Raw genomic sequence first — 17,199 nt, 5'->3', positions numbered from 1 at the left:
ACTAGTTACTTTTCAGTGAAAGTAATATATTACTATTACTTATTACTTTTCTAAAAAAGTAATATATTACTTTTACTAGTTACTAACTAAAATAACACGTTACTTTTACATAAGTATAGTTTTTCAATTATAATATTGAGATTTACTCATACAAGTAAGCACATGCATAGAAGTGTATTATTAAAGTTGTATGCACAATGTTACAATAATGCTGAATAGCATTTAACAGTTGAAAAACCCCAGCCGAGTAATCTTTATTGCTGGGCTGCACATTGGTGCAGTGGTCAGTGTTGTCACCTCACAGTAAGAAGTTCTCTGGTTCAATTATCTGCTGGGGTTCCTTCCATGTGGAGTCTGCATGTCCTCCCTGTGTTCGTGTGAGTTTCCTCCATGTGCTCCTGTTTCCTCCCACATTCCCAAGACACACTGCAGTTGGATTGGACATTCTAAATTGGCCCTAGGTGTGAGTGTGTGTGTGCATGTGCCTTGTGAAGAAGGTTAGGTGCTGGGCTGGCAACCTGACACTGTAAAACTCTGCTGCGACTTGTTCTGTGGACCAATGATCTGCCATGGTGACCACTAATGGAAGCACCTGAAAGGAGAGGAAGATGACCAGCTAGAGAGTCACAAATAATAATTAAAACAAACCATACATAGCCAGCACCACAAGACCTATAAAAACCTCTCAATTTTTGTCTACCTTCAGCAACTAAAAATTGAAACCTGAAAAGAATTTTAAATAGAAAATAACAAAAAATTGTCAAGACAAAAGTTGGTTGATCATAGGTCCACCCAAAGAGTCCTGCTTGGTGCAGTGGGTTGGGGCGTCAGGTGTTAAACCAATGAGTAGTGAGTTTGATTCCAATTTTTGGTGGTATGGAGAATCAATGCCATTTATTATATGGCAAGGTAAGGATATGATCTCTAGCAGGTTAGAGTTCTCCCAGTTTTCTTCCAGTGTTGGGGGGTGTTTTAGTGGGTGAGAATCCCACAGTACCAGGGCAGGGCCAGAGTCTGGTCATCATTAGCTTTCATCTCCTTGCAGTGCTAAAAAATGAAGTAAATTATGCTCCAGACTAATGCTAATTTACTATGAATCATACCTCTCAACCTGGAGACATCAAAAATCTGGACAAAGTCTGATGAAAATTAGGTACAACTGGCCAAAAATCTGAACACTAACCAACATAAAATTTACATGTATATTAACTCCAATGGAATTGTGGAATACCAACACTCAAATAATTTTGAACATTTTCCCCAGTTTAACATTAACTCTGAAAACATGCATTCATACAGAAACACTAATTAAAGTCCCTTTACAGCATTAACAAAATATCTGAAGGGAAGTAGTAGGCAATAGGCATGTAAAACACTTTGCATTCTACTTTCTGCCCAAACACACTTCTAGCATATACACACTGATGTCACATTAGCAGCAGCCTTACAGAAATTCATTAAAATAACATACATCAGCAGCTGTAACATGTAGAACTAACATATAAGAACTGTGCACTCTATTAATCTTAATAGGAAACCAAAGTTTGTCATAACAATCACTGGTACAACAAGCCACTGTTGTCAATATGTGGGTATTGGTTCAATCTGATAAATGGATAAAATAAATCTGATTTGGAAACCTTCTGTTCTTGTAGTTATGAAAATACTAATGTGCATTAATCGGTTTTGTAAACAAATCTGGTAGCTGCTGATGTTGGGCACTGACTCATACCTCTAACTGTTGCCAAAAGGCAGGACACCAGTGAACTGACAATCCTCCAAACTGTCTGTGAGTATATATAATATGGTGTGTGTGTGTGTGTGTGTGTGTGTGTGTGTGTGTGTGTGTGTGTGTGTGTGTGTGTGTGTATGTGTGTGCCCTCTTATGGATTGGTACTGTACTCATGATTTCTTTGTCTACCTTGCACTCACTGCTTACTGTGAGGGGCTCCTGCTCCCTCACAACACTGAATTGGTTAAATTAAATATCAGAGAATGACTGAATAAAACATTAAAGTAATGTTTCTGGAATGTATAGAAACTAAATTGTAAAGCAGTAGTGTTGTACTCATATATGCAGAAGCTGCAGCTGTATTGTTCTTTAAGAGTACAGCAATGTGTGCTTAAAATACCATGTTAAAAATATTTTAAAAGGTTTCAAAGTGGAATGTGATGCACTGTTAAATGTCTTGTTTTATTAAGCAGCACAAATAATACCACATATATGTAGTGAAACAACTGTGATCAACACTGAAACGTGATGGCAAACATCTGTTTGATAAGATATGTATACCACATCAAGAGGGCGGTATCTTGGGGAATTAAATTTATTCTGTAGATTGGTTATCTCAGACCTAAAATAATTAAGTAGCATGGGTGTAGAGGAAGCCCTTGCTGTTTGCAGAATTCCTCTTTGATAACTGCATCACTTAGCATTTAATGCAACTTCAAAACAATAAAAAATAACAGTTTTTAAATGTAAAACATAATTAATTGGTACTTTCTAAATTCTGCACTACCATAACTCTCAACCTCTTAGTGCAAGTAATCTGGTCAAAGACTAGCATGATGGGAGGGCAAAGGCTCAGAAATAGGGACAACATTTAAAATATTGCTCTTATAAACTTTGAAAGCTGATAGGGTAACAGGATTTGTGTTAGCATGCATTGTATTAAGGATATGAAGTCTGAAACTCATATATATGTTATTATTTATTGATTTCAGTCCTCTGTGATTTACCAGAAACCACACATTTTATGAGAAACAGACCAAAACTATGAGGCTGAATCTGGACCGTTGAGAGGTGTTAAACACACACACACACACGCACACACACACACACACACACACACACACACACACACACACACACACACACACACACACACACACACACACACACACACACACACACACCTTCTCTCTGCTCTATCTCACACACACACACACACACACACACACACACACACACACACACACACACACACACACACACACACACACACACACACACACACACACACACACACACACACACACACACACACACACACATACACATATCTACCTTTTCTCTGCTCTCATAAAGCCACACACTCAGAGCCACACATACCTTCTGACACAGTAACACACACACACACACACACACCCACACACACACACACACACACACACACACACACACACACACACACACTATCTCTCTCATACAGAAAAATTAACTGCCAGTTTAACAGTACTAACACACATTCTCGTACACTCATACACTCACTCACACATACCTTGGCATGGCTAGTTTAAATTCCACAGTAAGTACGGACTGAGCTAGCTTACATGCATAACATGCATTAGTAGTCACACTAGAGTTGAAGTTGCTGCCTTTCAGTCCTAAAACAGAAGTTAAATGCTGGATTTCATGGCAGCCACTTTTACTTTTCATTAATATTGCGACTTAAGATACGTGGTATTTACAGATTTTAATTATAGCATGTACACTTGTAGAGGACAGTTAAAATATTTTCCAATTCTGCTCATGGACTTACTAACTTGCATCTGCTCTATTACGACTGGGAGAGAATGTGTGGCTCTTTTAGTTTAGAAAACCTGTGCAAGCTGCACTTATGTTATTTTAATGCAACACCATGCTTGTGCAGAATTCTATGGTTACGTCAGTCTGGTACAGCTCTAATTATTATCATTATTAGTTGAGTGCAGTGTATTACTCTTTCTCAAAAATGTTTTAATTCTTGATATCCTTCAGAAAATGCACACTAACATAAAATGTGTCAATCTAAAACCACTCTAAGTTTATAAGCACCCTATTGAAAATTTGGGTACTTTTCCATTAAACCCCTACCAGGAGAAACAATATTCATATGGTATTTTGTCGGTATGTTGGCTTCAGTGTTGTCTGTGCGAATGCTACACTACACTACACTTCTTTTTTGCTGCTCTGCATTTCTTGTTTTGCTGAAAATTAATTCTGAGAAGTAGATGTGTGAAATCAAAATCCACTTTCAGTACAAAATATTATATGTGTAGAACCGTCATGTCATATCAGTAATACTTGAAATCCAAAGTTACAAACCTACCACATGCTGAATGATGTGTTTAAGCATAATTCACGTATAAGCAATAAAGGCTTTCTTAAAGTGTATTTAAAACATACAAGTTCCTGCTTTTTCTTACAGTATACAAGCACAAGAAACAGTAATGAGAAACTGTGTTTTCTGTCATAGAATGTTAAGGAGTACTATGACTGCCGAAGATGTTACATTGTGGGATTTGCCCACAAATGAAGAAGCGGCTATTACAATTCTTCAAGATAGAGGTATTTTACACAAATAGAGATTGTGCTTCAATAATCATTTAATGAAAATGAAGTATACCTCTAACCCCAAATGGCTATGCAACCTTCGTTCCTGCAGGGAAGAGAAAGGTGTCCGAACTCACACTTGATTTTATGGATCCCCCATACTGTTTGTAACTGTCGTTAGATTCATTTATGTATGGTGTCTGGAGTTGACATCTGTTGAATTCTGCCAAACACAGCTACAACTGAATCATAGTACAACAGTGGGTTGGAATAATTACCTCAGAGAAGTATGTGCCAGTTCGTTGTTATGTCGTCCCAATGTGAAAATTGGCAGCCCGGACAGAGTGGTTGAGATTGATGAGAGCTTATTCACCCAAAGGAAAGCTAATGAAGGTCGGGTTCTGCCCCCACAATGGGTCTTTGGAGGTGTGTGTCGGGAAACAAATGAATGCTTCCTTGTTGCTGTTCCTGACCGATCAGCAAAAACATTACTGTCAGCAATACAGGACAATGTGAAAGATGGTAGCACTATTTTCTCTGACTGTTGGAAAGGCTATCAATCTGTGGAATTGGAAGAAGCCGGATATCACCATTTAACTGTGAATCACTCCTATAATTTTGTTGATCCAGATACTGGGTGTCATACCCAGAAAGTGGATCGCTTGTGGGGTACTGCAAAGTGGTGGAATAAATGGCATAGAGAGATTGCTTGCCAACATTTACAATCTTATCTGATTAAATTCATGTGGCAATGTGAAATGTTTTCATCTATATTGCATGCGATCGCTACTTTCATGACTTCTAGTTAGAGTTAGATTACTTGCTATGAATGATTCCTTCCAATGAATAGTTCATACTGCTGTGATCCCTTTTGATTGTGTTTGTTCTCCATGAATTAAAGGTGTTACAGACAAAACAGAACTCCTTCTTCATGTACTTTTTTCACAATAAATATTTGATATTACTTTTATGTTTGCTGTTACTGTTTTCCATGAAGTAAAACTGTAATATATATATATATATATATATATATATATATATATATATATATATATATATATATATATATATATATATATACACACACACACACACACACACACACACACACACACACACACACACACACACACACACACACACACACACACACACACACGCACACACACAAATTTCTTACGCCCGTACAGCTTTCAAAATAAACATGTCAGTCCTACATGAATGATTACACAGAGCAGCGCCAGGAGAGCAAAGACATGTATATACAAAAAACATTTTTTTCTTCCTCTACATCACTTTACAATAAATATATGTCACCCCCTACATGTATGATTACATATAAGCAAAACAGGGAAGCACAGCACAAGAAGACTAAAGACATCATACAGTTTTAACATTAGAATTCCTGCTTGCTTGCAAAACACAGCAGCGGGAAAACACTGTATGTCTTTGAATGTATTATTAATATTACAAACACAACAATTCCTTCTTCCTCTGCTTATTTTAGTTACTTTAACAATAACCATTTCTTAGTCTTGCATAAAAGACTACATAATAAGAAAAGACAGCAGCACCAGCGGCCCTAAGACGTGGTAGGGGTATAATGGAAAAGTACCAACATTTGTTCCTGATTTCAGACCACTGAACCCCTCCACACAATATTTTTTTGGTAATGGCTATGTTTAACATTTTTTGTGCTGAGATGCTGAGCAGTATACGAGTTCTGTGGGCTACAGGCTAGTGGCTTGTAAACTGCGTTTCTTTACATCAGGGAAACATTTGAAACACAAACTCACTAACATGACATCCACCTTACAAACAGCAGCATAATATGCAATCGTACTTAATTATTCATGATTTTGCCTTCGTTTTTTCCCCACTACCTCTGGCAAATGTTTGATTTTCTGTTAAATTGTTGAGGATTTCAACACATCTGTATATCTTATTGTTCAAAATACATACTGACACAAAATCTGTAAGTGAATTAGAATAATATATGGTTGAATATGAATCCTTATACTACTCTTCCAGCATTATCTACATAGGGGTCATGAAATCAGTGATGTCAGCAATTGTTCCTTTAGTCAGTAAGGAGTAGCAAATGGTCCTCCATAAAGGAGAAGACGCCACCAACACAGGGTGTTTTTTTTTTTATTGAAGCCTCTTAAAAGTGGGATGGTTCTGGTGCCCTTGTCTGCCAGCTGAAATCAGGATTTAATGGGGTCAATTGGGAATTCGTAGCACCCTATTATTTTGAGCCCAAAACTGAGAAATGCCAAAGAATTTGGTACAGTTCAGAGGTATGTTATGAATGCTATGTGCTATGAGCTGTGCCATTACGTTGTAAAATTTAGCCAAATTTCCACTTCAAAGTCTCTATTACCTCCTAACATCTGATTAGTATCCATACTATCCAGGGCCCCCGGTAGTTTTCTATTGCTCTTTAGGAGTTAATATCTCTCATGTTGAGAACCACTGGTTTAAGCAAAAGTAACTCAAATTAACTCACATTTAAGTTACCAGTTACTAAAAAAAGTAATATATTACTATTACTTTGTTACTATTTTGAAAACGTAACTAGCTATATTGCTATCTACTATTAATATATTGCAGTAATATTACATATTGTAATATATTACTCCCATCACTGACTGCAGATCATGTCAATCAGAAACGTGCATTATTACACTCTTAAAATGCATGTTTCCCTTCTCTCATGTTTCTTTTGCTATATCTGGCAAGACTCAGGGTTATCTGCCTTACTGCAGTTCAAACCATATAAATCCAGTCAAGGCTTGGAGTACTTCTCTTACAGCAAAAAGAAGATGTGAAAGCAGTTGGTCCTAGTTTCTCCCATCTATCACTATAGCGTTCAACAACATAGACTTTAAACTTTTTATTTAAATTCATGATTAGGCCATTTGTTTGTTGGTGGTGTACAGATGCCTTTAGCTGCTTTACTTTAAAAAACTGTAAAGGTCACGCATTCCTCTGATGTGAATGGGATGCCCTTGCCTAGAAACATTTCTTTGGTAATTCCTACCCTGTGAAAAAGTATTAATTTTTTTGCTGTAGACTTTGCATTGGCTCTTAGTAGGGACACTGGCCCTGGATGTTCTATTACATAATTAATAAGTAATAGGATATACTGTCTGCCTTACTCAGTTTTACAAATGGACACACAGTGGTCATTGCTTTGCATTCTAATTTATCACTTGGGTAAAGGTATCAATGTGTTCAAAGTTTGTGGTGTTGTCCTTTGACAATCTGGGAAAGCTCCATAAAAGTCATGTATGTCCTTCACAGCACCAGGCTAATAAAATCTAGCTAAAATCATATATTTTGTCTTATCCATCCCTTAATGACGACCCCAAATATTTCTTTGTGCTAACACAAATACAGGTTTTCTGTAAGCTCTTGGAACTAATAAATGGCTCAATATCTGTTCCAAATCTTTGTTTATTTTGTATGGCAGGTCAGTTCTTGGCTCAAAGAAAAGATGTAAAGTGGGGCTGTATTGTTATTTTGGTTTCCCCACTTACCATTTCTATAGCAACTCTAACTCCTCCTAGTCTATCATCATTTTCTTGATACTGACATGGCTTTGCTGCCGGTCAGCTGAGTTTATACTGTTTTCATAAGTCTACTAAAATTAAACAAAGGCCATGGCCTTTTCTCCCATAAATACAAGTTTCAACTTTTTCTCTGTCATCTGGATGATCCTGTATAAGCGATGATCCATGAAAATATTTTTCTTCTACCAGTGGTTCTGTTAGTTTCCTTCTGTATTCTTTATCTTCTTCACTCACAGATTTCTATTTCTGTTTCAGTCAGATTCATTGCTTTGGTGAGGCAGGGACAACTTTAAGGCTGTGTTCAAATTCCCTTATCCCTTTTCTTTCAGTGTAAGACTCTTTTGTCTTCCGTTTCTACACCCAGTTCCATTATGTATTCTTAACTACGGTGTCTTTCCTGTAGGTTTTTACACTGACTTCCTTTAATAATATAACTATTGTAGTCTTTTGACAAGATTTATTTCCTTCTCTAACTTCATGCTAACTTCTTTTATTACATTAAGTTCTGGAGTCTGTTGGTAATACTTGCCTTCTCTATCATTTCCAGACCAATATCATTTACTATTTTCCAAACTCGGTACTGTACTTCGGTATGTCTTCCACTGAGAGCCAAATCTTTGCTCCTTCAGGGTCAGCTGGGTGTGTACTCATTTTTTATGGAGGCTATGTAGTTTTGGCCATGTATTTGGTTGACCTTTGTCCCATAACTTCCACAGCTCTTCAGTCTGTTGAAAGGCTTGTCCAATTATTACACCATGCTTTAAGTTTTGCACAATTGCTGCTGCTTGCATCACTTTACTTAACATAGATCATATTTCTACCCTTGGTATATGTCATTTTCTTATATCTGTATGGACACATATTTAAATTTTCTATTTACTATTGTGTTATGCTTACAAGCATATAGTGATCTAAGTAATGCAATCATGCTCCCAGAATCCAATAATCCTTGCATTTCTTTTCCTTCTGCAACAGAATTACAATTGACACGTTTAGTTGCAGCATAGTAAGAAAATACAAATAATGTACTTCTAGTATTAAAAGTTCAGCATTATCACATTACATAGGTTTCTTCCCTATATACACTCTATAAGTTAAAATCCGTTAACTAGCAGAAGTAGCTTTTACAGGCACCAAATTGTTGTCACTGTGAATTATGTGGCTTTATGCTCATTTCTAGAACAAATAAAACAAGCCAGATCAATCTGTTGTATTTTTTCTTAGATGCATGTGAGTATGCATGCATGGATAAAAGCTTATTATGGGTCCATATTAGAACACCAAAGTTTCAAAACTTCGAGTGTTCTTATATCAAACCCTATCTTAACCCAAACCCTAACCCTGAGGTCTGTCACTATCACAGTCACCTCACCCGCACCCTAACCCTAACTCACCTACCCCACCCTAACCTTCATGTCCACACAATCGGACACTTACCTGACCTGTGCCCTAACCCTAACTCACCTAACCCACCCTAACCCTCACATCCACACAATCGCACACTTATCTGAACCTGACCTGTAACTTTCCACCACAGTGCTGAAAATACCGAAGCAACAGAAACGGACAACCGAATTCATTCCCTAGAAAAAAATTTGGTTTTCTGTTTCTTCGATATTTTCAGCATTCGCTGAATACGGGTCAATATTAGAACACTCAAAGTTTTGAAATTTCGGTGTTCTAATATAGACCCCTTATTATTAGCACTTGCAGCATAGATGTCTGACATAGGATATGGAATTTCAGTTAACTGAACTTCTTCTAAAACAACTAGCTGTTCATAAGACTTAAAATTTGAATAAGCATTCAGTACCCTTTTCAACTTATGTTCAGCCAAGCTACATAGTTCTAGCTACAATTTTCAAACATGCATGCAATCAGCCATTTCTGTTCATACTGAAGGAATATTAATAAATCAAAGTTCGTAGAAAAACACACAAAACACTTTAATAAAATGAAAAATCTTCCAGTAAGCGCTTTTGTCTCAAATATTAACACGAGACTTCTTCAGACTGAAAAATATTTGATAACACATCACTTTTAAGTTAACACAAGAGTCACATGACACAAGGCTTAACGTTTTAACCCTTTACAGTTTAAACATGACAAAATCTTCTTGGTTGTTTAAACCAGGGGATAACAGTCATTTAAACTCACTTGTCACATATATTCCAACCATCCCAATTCTTCTTCAGCATTAAATAACAAATCTATATTTTTAGTAGCATCTAGCACCACAAACTTAAAGTCAACTTTGCATGCTCCATTACTATAATGTTTACTTAATGTATTTCTGTTGTCATTTAAGAAAACATCGTGTTTGTGTTCATAAATCCTCTTATATAACTCACGGGACATCCTGCCTATATAAAATGCCAAACAAGAAACAAAAAGCAAGGTAAACAATGAATTTCAATTTACAAGAATAAATACTGTTTATACTATCTTTGCAATTATTAATAACCACATCTGAACTCTCAGTTTATAAAAAGCTACACACATTACAATTAAAGCACTTTACCATACCTCCTTTTTCACTTTGAGTCTTAGGTGTATTTAGTTTGGCCTGGAAATAATTCTTAAAACTTTTTGCCCTTCGCTGTGTGTATGCAGGATGTTCACCAATGACATTTAAAATTTCAGCGTTTCCCCCCAAAATCTTCTAATTGTTGTTTATAATATTTTTGATGGCTCCAGAATCAACACTATTTACAACAGCCATCCTGATCACATTATCTTGGTTATTTCTTGTTGGATTATTTTTGACTTCTGATTCATTTCCTTTCTATGTGATCTGACTTGAGTAAAGGAATTTAACACCAAGTCTCATGGCACCACATGGTCAACGTCTATTAATGTACCAGGTGATGTCAAAAGATTGTCACTAAAAGAAGATGGACACACTTGCATAACGTCCACATGTATGTGTACGCATGTGTGTGGGTGCACACTCACACACACACACACACACACACACACACACACACACACACACACACACACACACACACACACACACACACAGAAATAATTAAAATCATACAATTTAACAGTTACATTTTATGTTTTATGCTGCTGACTAGTTTGATATCAGTAATTGTTTATAGTTATCTATTTAGATATAAAGTACAAGAAATGATTATAAGATTGATATTTATACTACTTCATACATTCAGTAACAAGATAATGTGTCCCTTTTCAGTGGCAATCTGGAACACTGTCTAATTAAAAGATTTTCCCAGAGTCACACAACAAGTGAATGGGGAAGAAGGAATCAAACTCTCTATTCTTAACAACAAGCTGCGTCTTATAAACAGCTCAGCTCTATGCTAACTGCCAGTTATGCTTCTTATATGCTGAGTAGGTGCCAAAGTGGCAAAGTGTGTTTTATCATATGACACATTTCCATTTTACACATATATTTTGCTTCTGCATAAAAATAATAGAGGAATGTATCTGGTCATTACAGAAAGGTAGATATGATCACTCAGTCTTCATTTAAGTTATGATGAAATAGGGTTTTGGAGAATACATCTTATACATTTTCAGTCGTAAACAGTATTTAGAACCCAGAATTAGGCAGAGCCATGAGTCAATTAGCTGACTCATTATTTTCATGTTTTATCCGATTGTTAGTTTATTTATTTACTTATTTTTAGCTCTTGATAGCTGACTACCAGCTTCCCCCAGTGACATTGCCTTATTCACCAAGTGTACTGAACTTGAATAGCCTACCCTGAGCTAACACTGCCATCCATGCTTTAAGCCATTGAAGAGAATGAAGCACCCTGGGGCAGCTTCCTCCTGCTGCTGAGGAGTGAGGACCTAGAATCCTTCCCCTTCTGTGTCCTCCTGTTCGCTCCTGAGAGATGGAAGTGACATGCATGATGACATTTCACCCCACTTCTGCAATGACCCAATCAATGACCTTTTAACTTGAAGGCAACACCCCACTATGCATCTTAGAAGTCTAGTCGAAATCAGCCATGAGGTGCACCCAGTTGTGTCCCCCACCCAAACATGGGTATGCCTTCCCCCATGCCAGCACCTCAGATGCCTGAGCCACTAATCAAACCTGTGCCACCTAGGGTGTAGTCAGGGAATTGTTACTCTACTCCATGGTACCTGATGCCATACCTAGGTCAGTCGGTACCTGGGACATCCTTAGACTAGTGCCCCCCCAAGCTGAGGCTAACATAAAAATCAAAATGTAGTTAAGTACCAAGAAATGGTCACTTGTGGTCAAAAACTATATGTGAGATCTTCTGCTAGCTCATCACTGCAGTTATTTTCACTGCAAACAGAACTCATTTAGTTACATAACAGTGATATCTGCCATGGCTCTTTAAATGAATGCCAGTACTACAGCCAGATCTCATCTACAGATTTTCTGAGTGCTAAGTGTATCAATTAATATCTTGCTTTGCAGGCAGTCATCCTCTTTGCCCCACCCTAAATGTGGTACTGCTACTCCTGACTACCCAATAAGATATTAAACATGTATACATCAAATTTAAAAATCAGTGCACATTATCGCAAACTGGAATTTAAAATCTGCTGCACATCCTGCCTCCTCACCATCCTTCTTGTTCTAGGGGAACCCTTCATATCTTAACAGTATGGCTTTTTTCATCAGTCTAATGTACGTTCTCCCTCCAACCTCTTCTGGTCTCTAGTGAAAAACACTCTATCTCTTCTAGTCTCTCTTGATACATTTCCCCCCTCCATATAGAAATCCCTTCAGTTTGATTTTCTTTGAATGTTTCCTAGTAGCCTGGTAACCCTCTCTTTATATGGCATCAGGAACCTTACACAATACTTTTGGTGTGGGTGGCTTGAATAAAAAAACAAGAAAAAAAATGAAAAAAAAACCAGGGAACTGTCACAGGTCTTCTCTCACATAATCCTTCCATCTCTTTGCTGGATGCCCTCATTTCCTCTTGCCTTCTTCCTGTCTGTCCCAAATCAGCTTCACCAGATTGTCTTTTGCTTGAACCACATAATCTGTTCTGTTTGACCTTCACTGCAATTGGAGCTACTTTGAATTCTGCCTCACAGTGTGCATCCTATCATTCATCTCAGGCACTTCATCTTCATAACTTCTAGCCTCCTCAACTGCTCTGCTTTACTGCCCAACTTTCTGTACCATACAGTAGCACTGGTCATGCTACTGTCTTGTGCACTTTGCTTTTCAGCTTCTTTGGCACTCTTCTGTCATACACTACACATGTCTGTCATACACTACACCTGTCTGTTACAGACTACACCTGACACTCTGTGTCAATTGGCTGTAGCTCCTCTGATTCTAGCTTTGACCTCCTCTTTCAGACTTCCTATCTCCTCAACTCCCCCTCACAGATGCTGGCAGCTGTTAACATGTCCCACTATTTTTGCTTCTATCTCATTTTTCGACTTCTTCTGTTGTTGCCATTGTAACTTGTCTTTTCTGTACTCAGTTTCATCCCACATACCTTCAGTTTTGCATTCCATTCCACTATCATTTGCTGAAGTTCTTGATCAAAGTTTACCTATAATGCACATCATTTGCATACAGCATTTTTCTCTTTCTTGTTATCTGTTCCCTCCAAACTGTCTGCTAATGTAGCCCATTATCAGTATGAATATCACTGGACTCAGAGCTGAAAACTGATGCACACCCACACCCACACACACTTGGAACCCCTTTGTGAGACTGAACATTTTTTATGTGAGTCATCGGGTCTTTGCACATAGCCTTTACTAATTCTACCAATGTTTCTGAGACTTCAAATAATCACAGGACTGCCCAAATCAACTTTCTTGACATCTTACCATATACTTTCTCCAACTCTGGGAATGCTCATTTGATCTCTTTCCTCATCTTTAGCATCTTCTCAGCTATCTGTCACATTGCTGATATTGGGTCAGATGTGCTGCATCCTGATCTGAATCTGAACTGTTTGGTTTCCAGCTTACTTTCTACTGTTCTGAGTATTTGTTTATCAATCACCTTCTCCAGAACTTTCATGCAGCTTGAAAGGAGTTTGATGCGTCAGTTTGCCCACAGTTGTAAATGTTCTTTTTGCACTTGTACACTGACACTAGAATGCTTATTTTCCAGTCATCTGGGATATGCCTTTCTTTCCATACTGCATTGAATACCCCGTGACGACATTTCTTCCCTAACTCACTCAACATTTTGATCATATCTTCATCTGGGCCTACTGCTTTCCTTGACTTCCTTTTCCTTAGTGATGTTATTACTTCTTGTATGATAGGCTCCTCCTCTTCTCTCATCATAGGCTGTTTGGAGCAGTACAGCTTCTAGGAGGGGGAATTCTTCATTCACAAGTTCCTGGAAGTGCTCCTTCCATCTGACTTTGATGTCTTGCGAACTGGAGAGCATGTTGTTGCTAACATCTCTTATGATGGATTATGTCCACCTTCCTTACCTTTCTGTCTTTGCCTTGCAACCTGATAGAGTTTCTTTCCACCATCTGAGTTACTTTCCACATGCTGAAATACTGCCTCGGATGCCTTGTTTTTTGCTATTGCAACTCCTTTCTTGGCTTCTTTGTTAACCAGCCAGCATTCCTTCTTTGTCTGGTCCACCTACTTCTTCTTCTTCTTCCTGATATGGTAGTGCCCTGTGTAATTCCTTTAACTCTTGTGCTTTATTTCCATTCATCTTCCTGGTCTTCAGTATAGTCTCTGTTGACCTTAGAGCCTTCTCTGACCACTGCTTGCAGGTGATTGTAGCAACCATTGGTTTATGGTGTGGCTGACTGGTTCATTTTGCAATTACTGATTCTACTCCAGTGTCCTTTTCTTACAAGGAGGAAGTCTACCTGAGTTGTACGTTAACTACTCTTGTATATAATCTTTTGACTGTCTCTCTTGCTGAACCACATTTTGGCCAACATCAACCCATTTGCCAGACAGAAACCTACAATTGTTTCTCTTTTGTTTATTCCTGCTGAACCACCCATGTCAACCTAGGCAGTTCCCATACCCTGTTCTGTCTGTCCCAGTATGTGCATTCAGGTCTTCATGTTGTCCTGGTTTATCTAGTAGGTCCTGCAACTGCTGCCTGAGTGCACTCTATTACTCACTATCACAATCCTGTGGCAGGGCATAGGCTGAGATTATGAATACTGCTCTATCCTTACAATGGGGTCTGATTCCCATGAGTCTGACACTAATTCTGATAAAATCCATCATTGTCTTCTGATGCCTCTCACTCACCACAATTCCTATAGCATTTCTTGTCTGTCCTCCTTCTGTGTAGTGGATTCTAGATCCCAAACCAAGTGACTTTACTACACTGCCCTTCCATCTTGTCTCCTGGATACATAGGATGTCCAGCCTCCTCCTTACTATCATGTCATCCACTTCCAAGCTCCATCTTGTAAGTGAATCTACACTGAGTGTAGCAAATCTTAGTTAATGTTTGGCAGATTGATTAGTTTACATCCAGCCTTTATCAACAAATGTATCCCAGATAATTCAGTCTGGGCAATTGTATACCAGCCAGACAGTAACTTACTGACTTATGGTTCCTGGTCTTTATGGCAATCACACATTGGCCAATAGGGGCACATACACCCCTCCCACTATTATTGTGTGTCCATAGTGTAGGTTAGAGTAGGCCAGGTCTTCAACCCACTTATCATAGACAAATACCCATACCCATGTTTGGCAATATTATTCCAGATAAACAAAACAACTAGAGCCAACTTTTACAGCATTAAGTAAACCTGACACAGCACTCCAACTGTGGTTTGTATTTTCCAATCTTGAAGATACTGTGGACTACAGTTGATACCCAAAGTGGTTGGTCTATACAATTCTTCCCCCTACAGGCACCATCTAGAGGCTATGCTATTGCCCACAACTCCATTTTTGGGTAAATGATAATGTGTACTTTTGTTTTCTTTCTGCCCTGCATTCTCCTCCCGCTGACAGTTTACATAAGGGCCAATCCAAATTAAATATTTTAAACTTTTCAGTACTGAAATTGCAGAGTCCTTTCTGCCCACTTGGTCTACATTTCAAAGTTTTTCCTTTGACTGTTTGCCCCCCCCCCCCACACACACACACCCTCACATATAGTGCTGTACTTCCTTTTTGTTATCTCTGAAGAGGATCCTGCTAGTTGTTCCATCATATATATCTGAAATGTACACAGTAATCATCTGAGTTTGACCTATCTGGTTGTCTAATAATTACTTCCTTTATTTTTGACATTGCACCTTTCACTATTACCATGTATGCCCTGCCCTTCAACAGTACTGAGATCCAGTATGCCAGTTTTTGGCCTTTCCTTAACCTTGGCAGCTCTTCTAACATTCAGCACGTCAGCACTGAGTCAAAATACTCAGTGAAAGCTGTGTTGACATTATCTAATGGTAAATCCTTGTGAAGTTCTCCTGTAGCTTAGTTCACAGATTCACATTCTTTGTTATCCTGAAAACTAATGTCTTCTAGGAGGGCAAAGAGAAACTAACTCAAGATTGTCTCTGGACCTTTCCCTACCACTGCTGTTGCACTAGCAGACCATTAGTTCCCTAGATGTTGCTCTGTTTCTTGGAAAAGGATTTTAAGCTGGTTGATTTGGGGTCTATAATGTGGCAAGACTGTTGCACAGGGTATTATACACACAGTACAATATAGAAGTAGCTGAGAAGCACTGGAAACCACAAAGCATTATTGATAATTTAGTGTTGGTATCACACAGGATAACACAATGGCAACAGTTCAAGCAGGAAAACCTGGTATAATAGTCCAAGGGAAAAAAAAGCGAAAAGTAGCATTAATCATTGAAAGTGCTACACACAGCAATTATAGTGTCTTGTGTACTGAGAGACACAAATATATGAAGTACCAGGATTTGCAAGCAGAAACAAGAGCAATATGGAAGAAAGATACTCAGGCATTTTCAATGGTAGTAAGAGCAAAGGACTAATAAAAATGAATTTTCAGTCATATTTAAGTATGCCAGCAATACATGTAACCCCATATGAACTGTCAGAGGAAGCAATTCCAGGTACACTGTGGGTGCTGAGAAGAGCACTCATGGCAAACACTGAAGACTGAAGCAACACTAATTCTATGGACTTTAATAGTATACCAGCTTAAGGATGGAGTCAACTGCCATCATGGAATTAGGAACTTAAAACATTTACAGAAATAAAAAAATAAATAAATAAAATGGGCAGTGATTTGCTGAAGAACTGCATCTGTGGAATCTGCCAGCATAATGTTCTAATTCCTTAAAGCCTTGATTGAAGCCAATGTAGTCATTTTGCTTTATCATACCTTACAGCACTG

At 38.1% G+C, this 17,199-nt stretch overlaps 1 protein-coding gene across 1 annotated transcript in view; it reads right to left on the bottom strand.

Moving 5' to 3' along the window:
- POU2AF1 (POU class 2 homeobox associating factor 1) overlaps window positions 1-14,635 on the bottom strand; it is a 191,083-nt gene extending 176,448 nt beyond the window's left edge. Inside the window, exon 1 of the mRNA XM_044079451.1 lies at window positions 14,452-14,635. Within this exon, the coding sequence (XP_043935386.1) occupies window positions 14,452-14,635 (184 nt within the window). The remainder of the gene's footprint in view (window positions 1-14,451) is intronic.
- Between the last annotated feature and the right edge of the window lie 2,564 nt (window positions 14,636-17,199).

This window comes from Protopterus annectens, chromosome 8.part0 (assembly GCF_019279795.1).
Source record: "Protopterus annectens isolate FY-2018-M chromosome 8.part0, PAN1.0, whole genome shotgun sequence".
Classification (NCBI taxonomy): domain Eukaryota; kingdom Metazoa; phylum Chordata; order Ceratodontiformes; family Protopteridae; genus Protopterus; species Protopterus annectens.
Note: the sequence above shows the minus strand (reverse complement) of the source record. Positions and strands in the feature narration are given on the sequence as shown.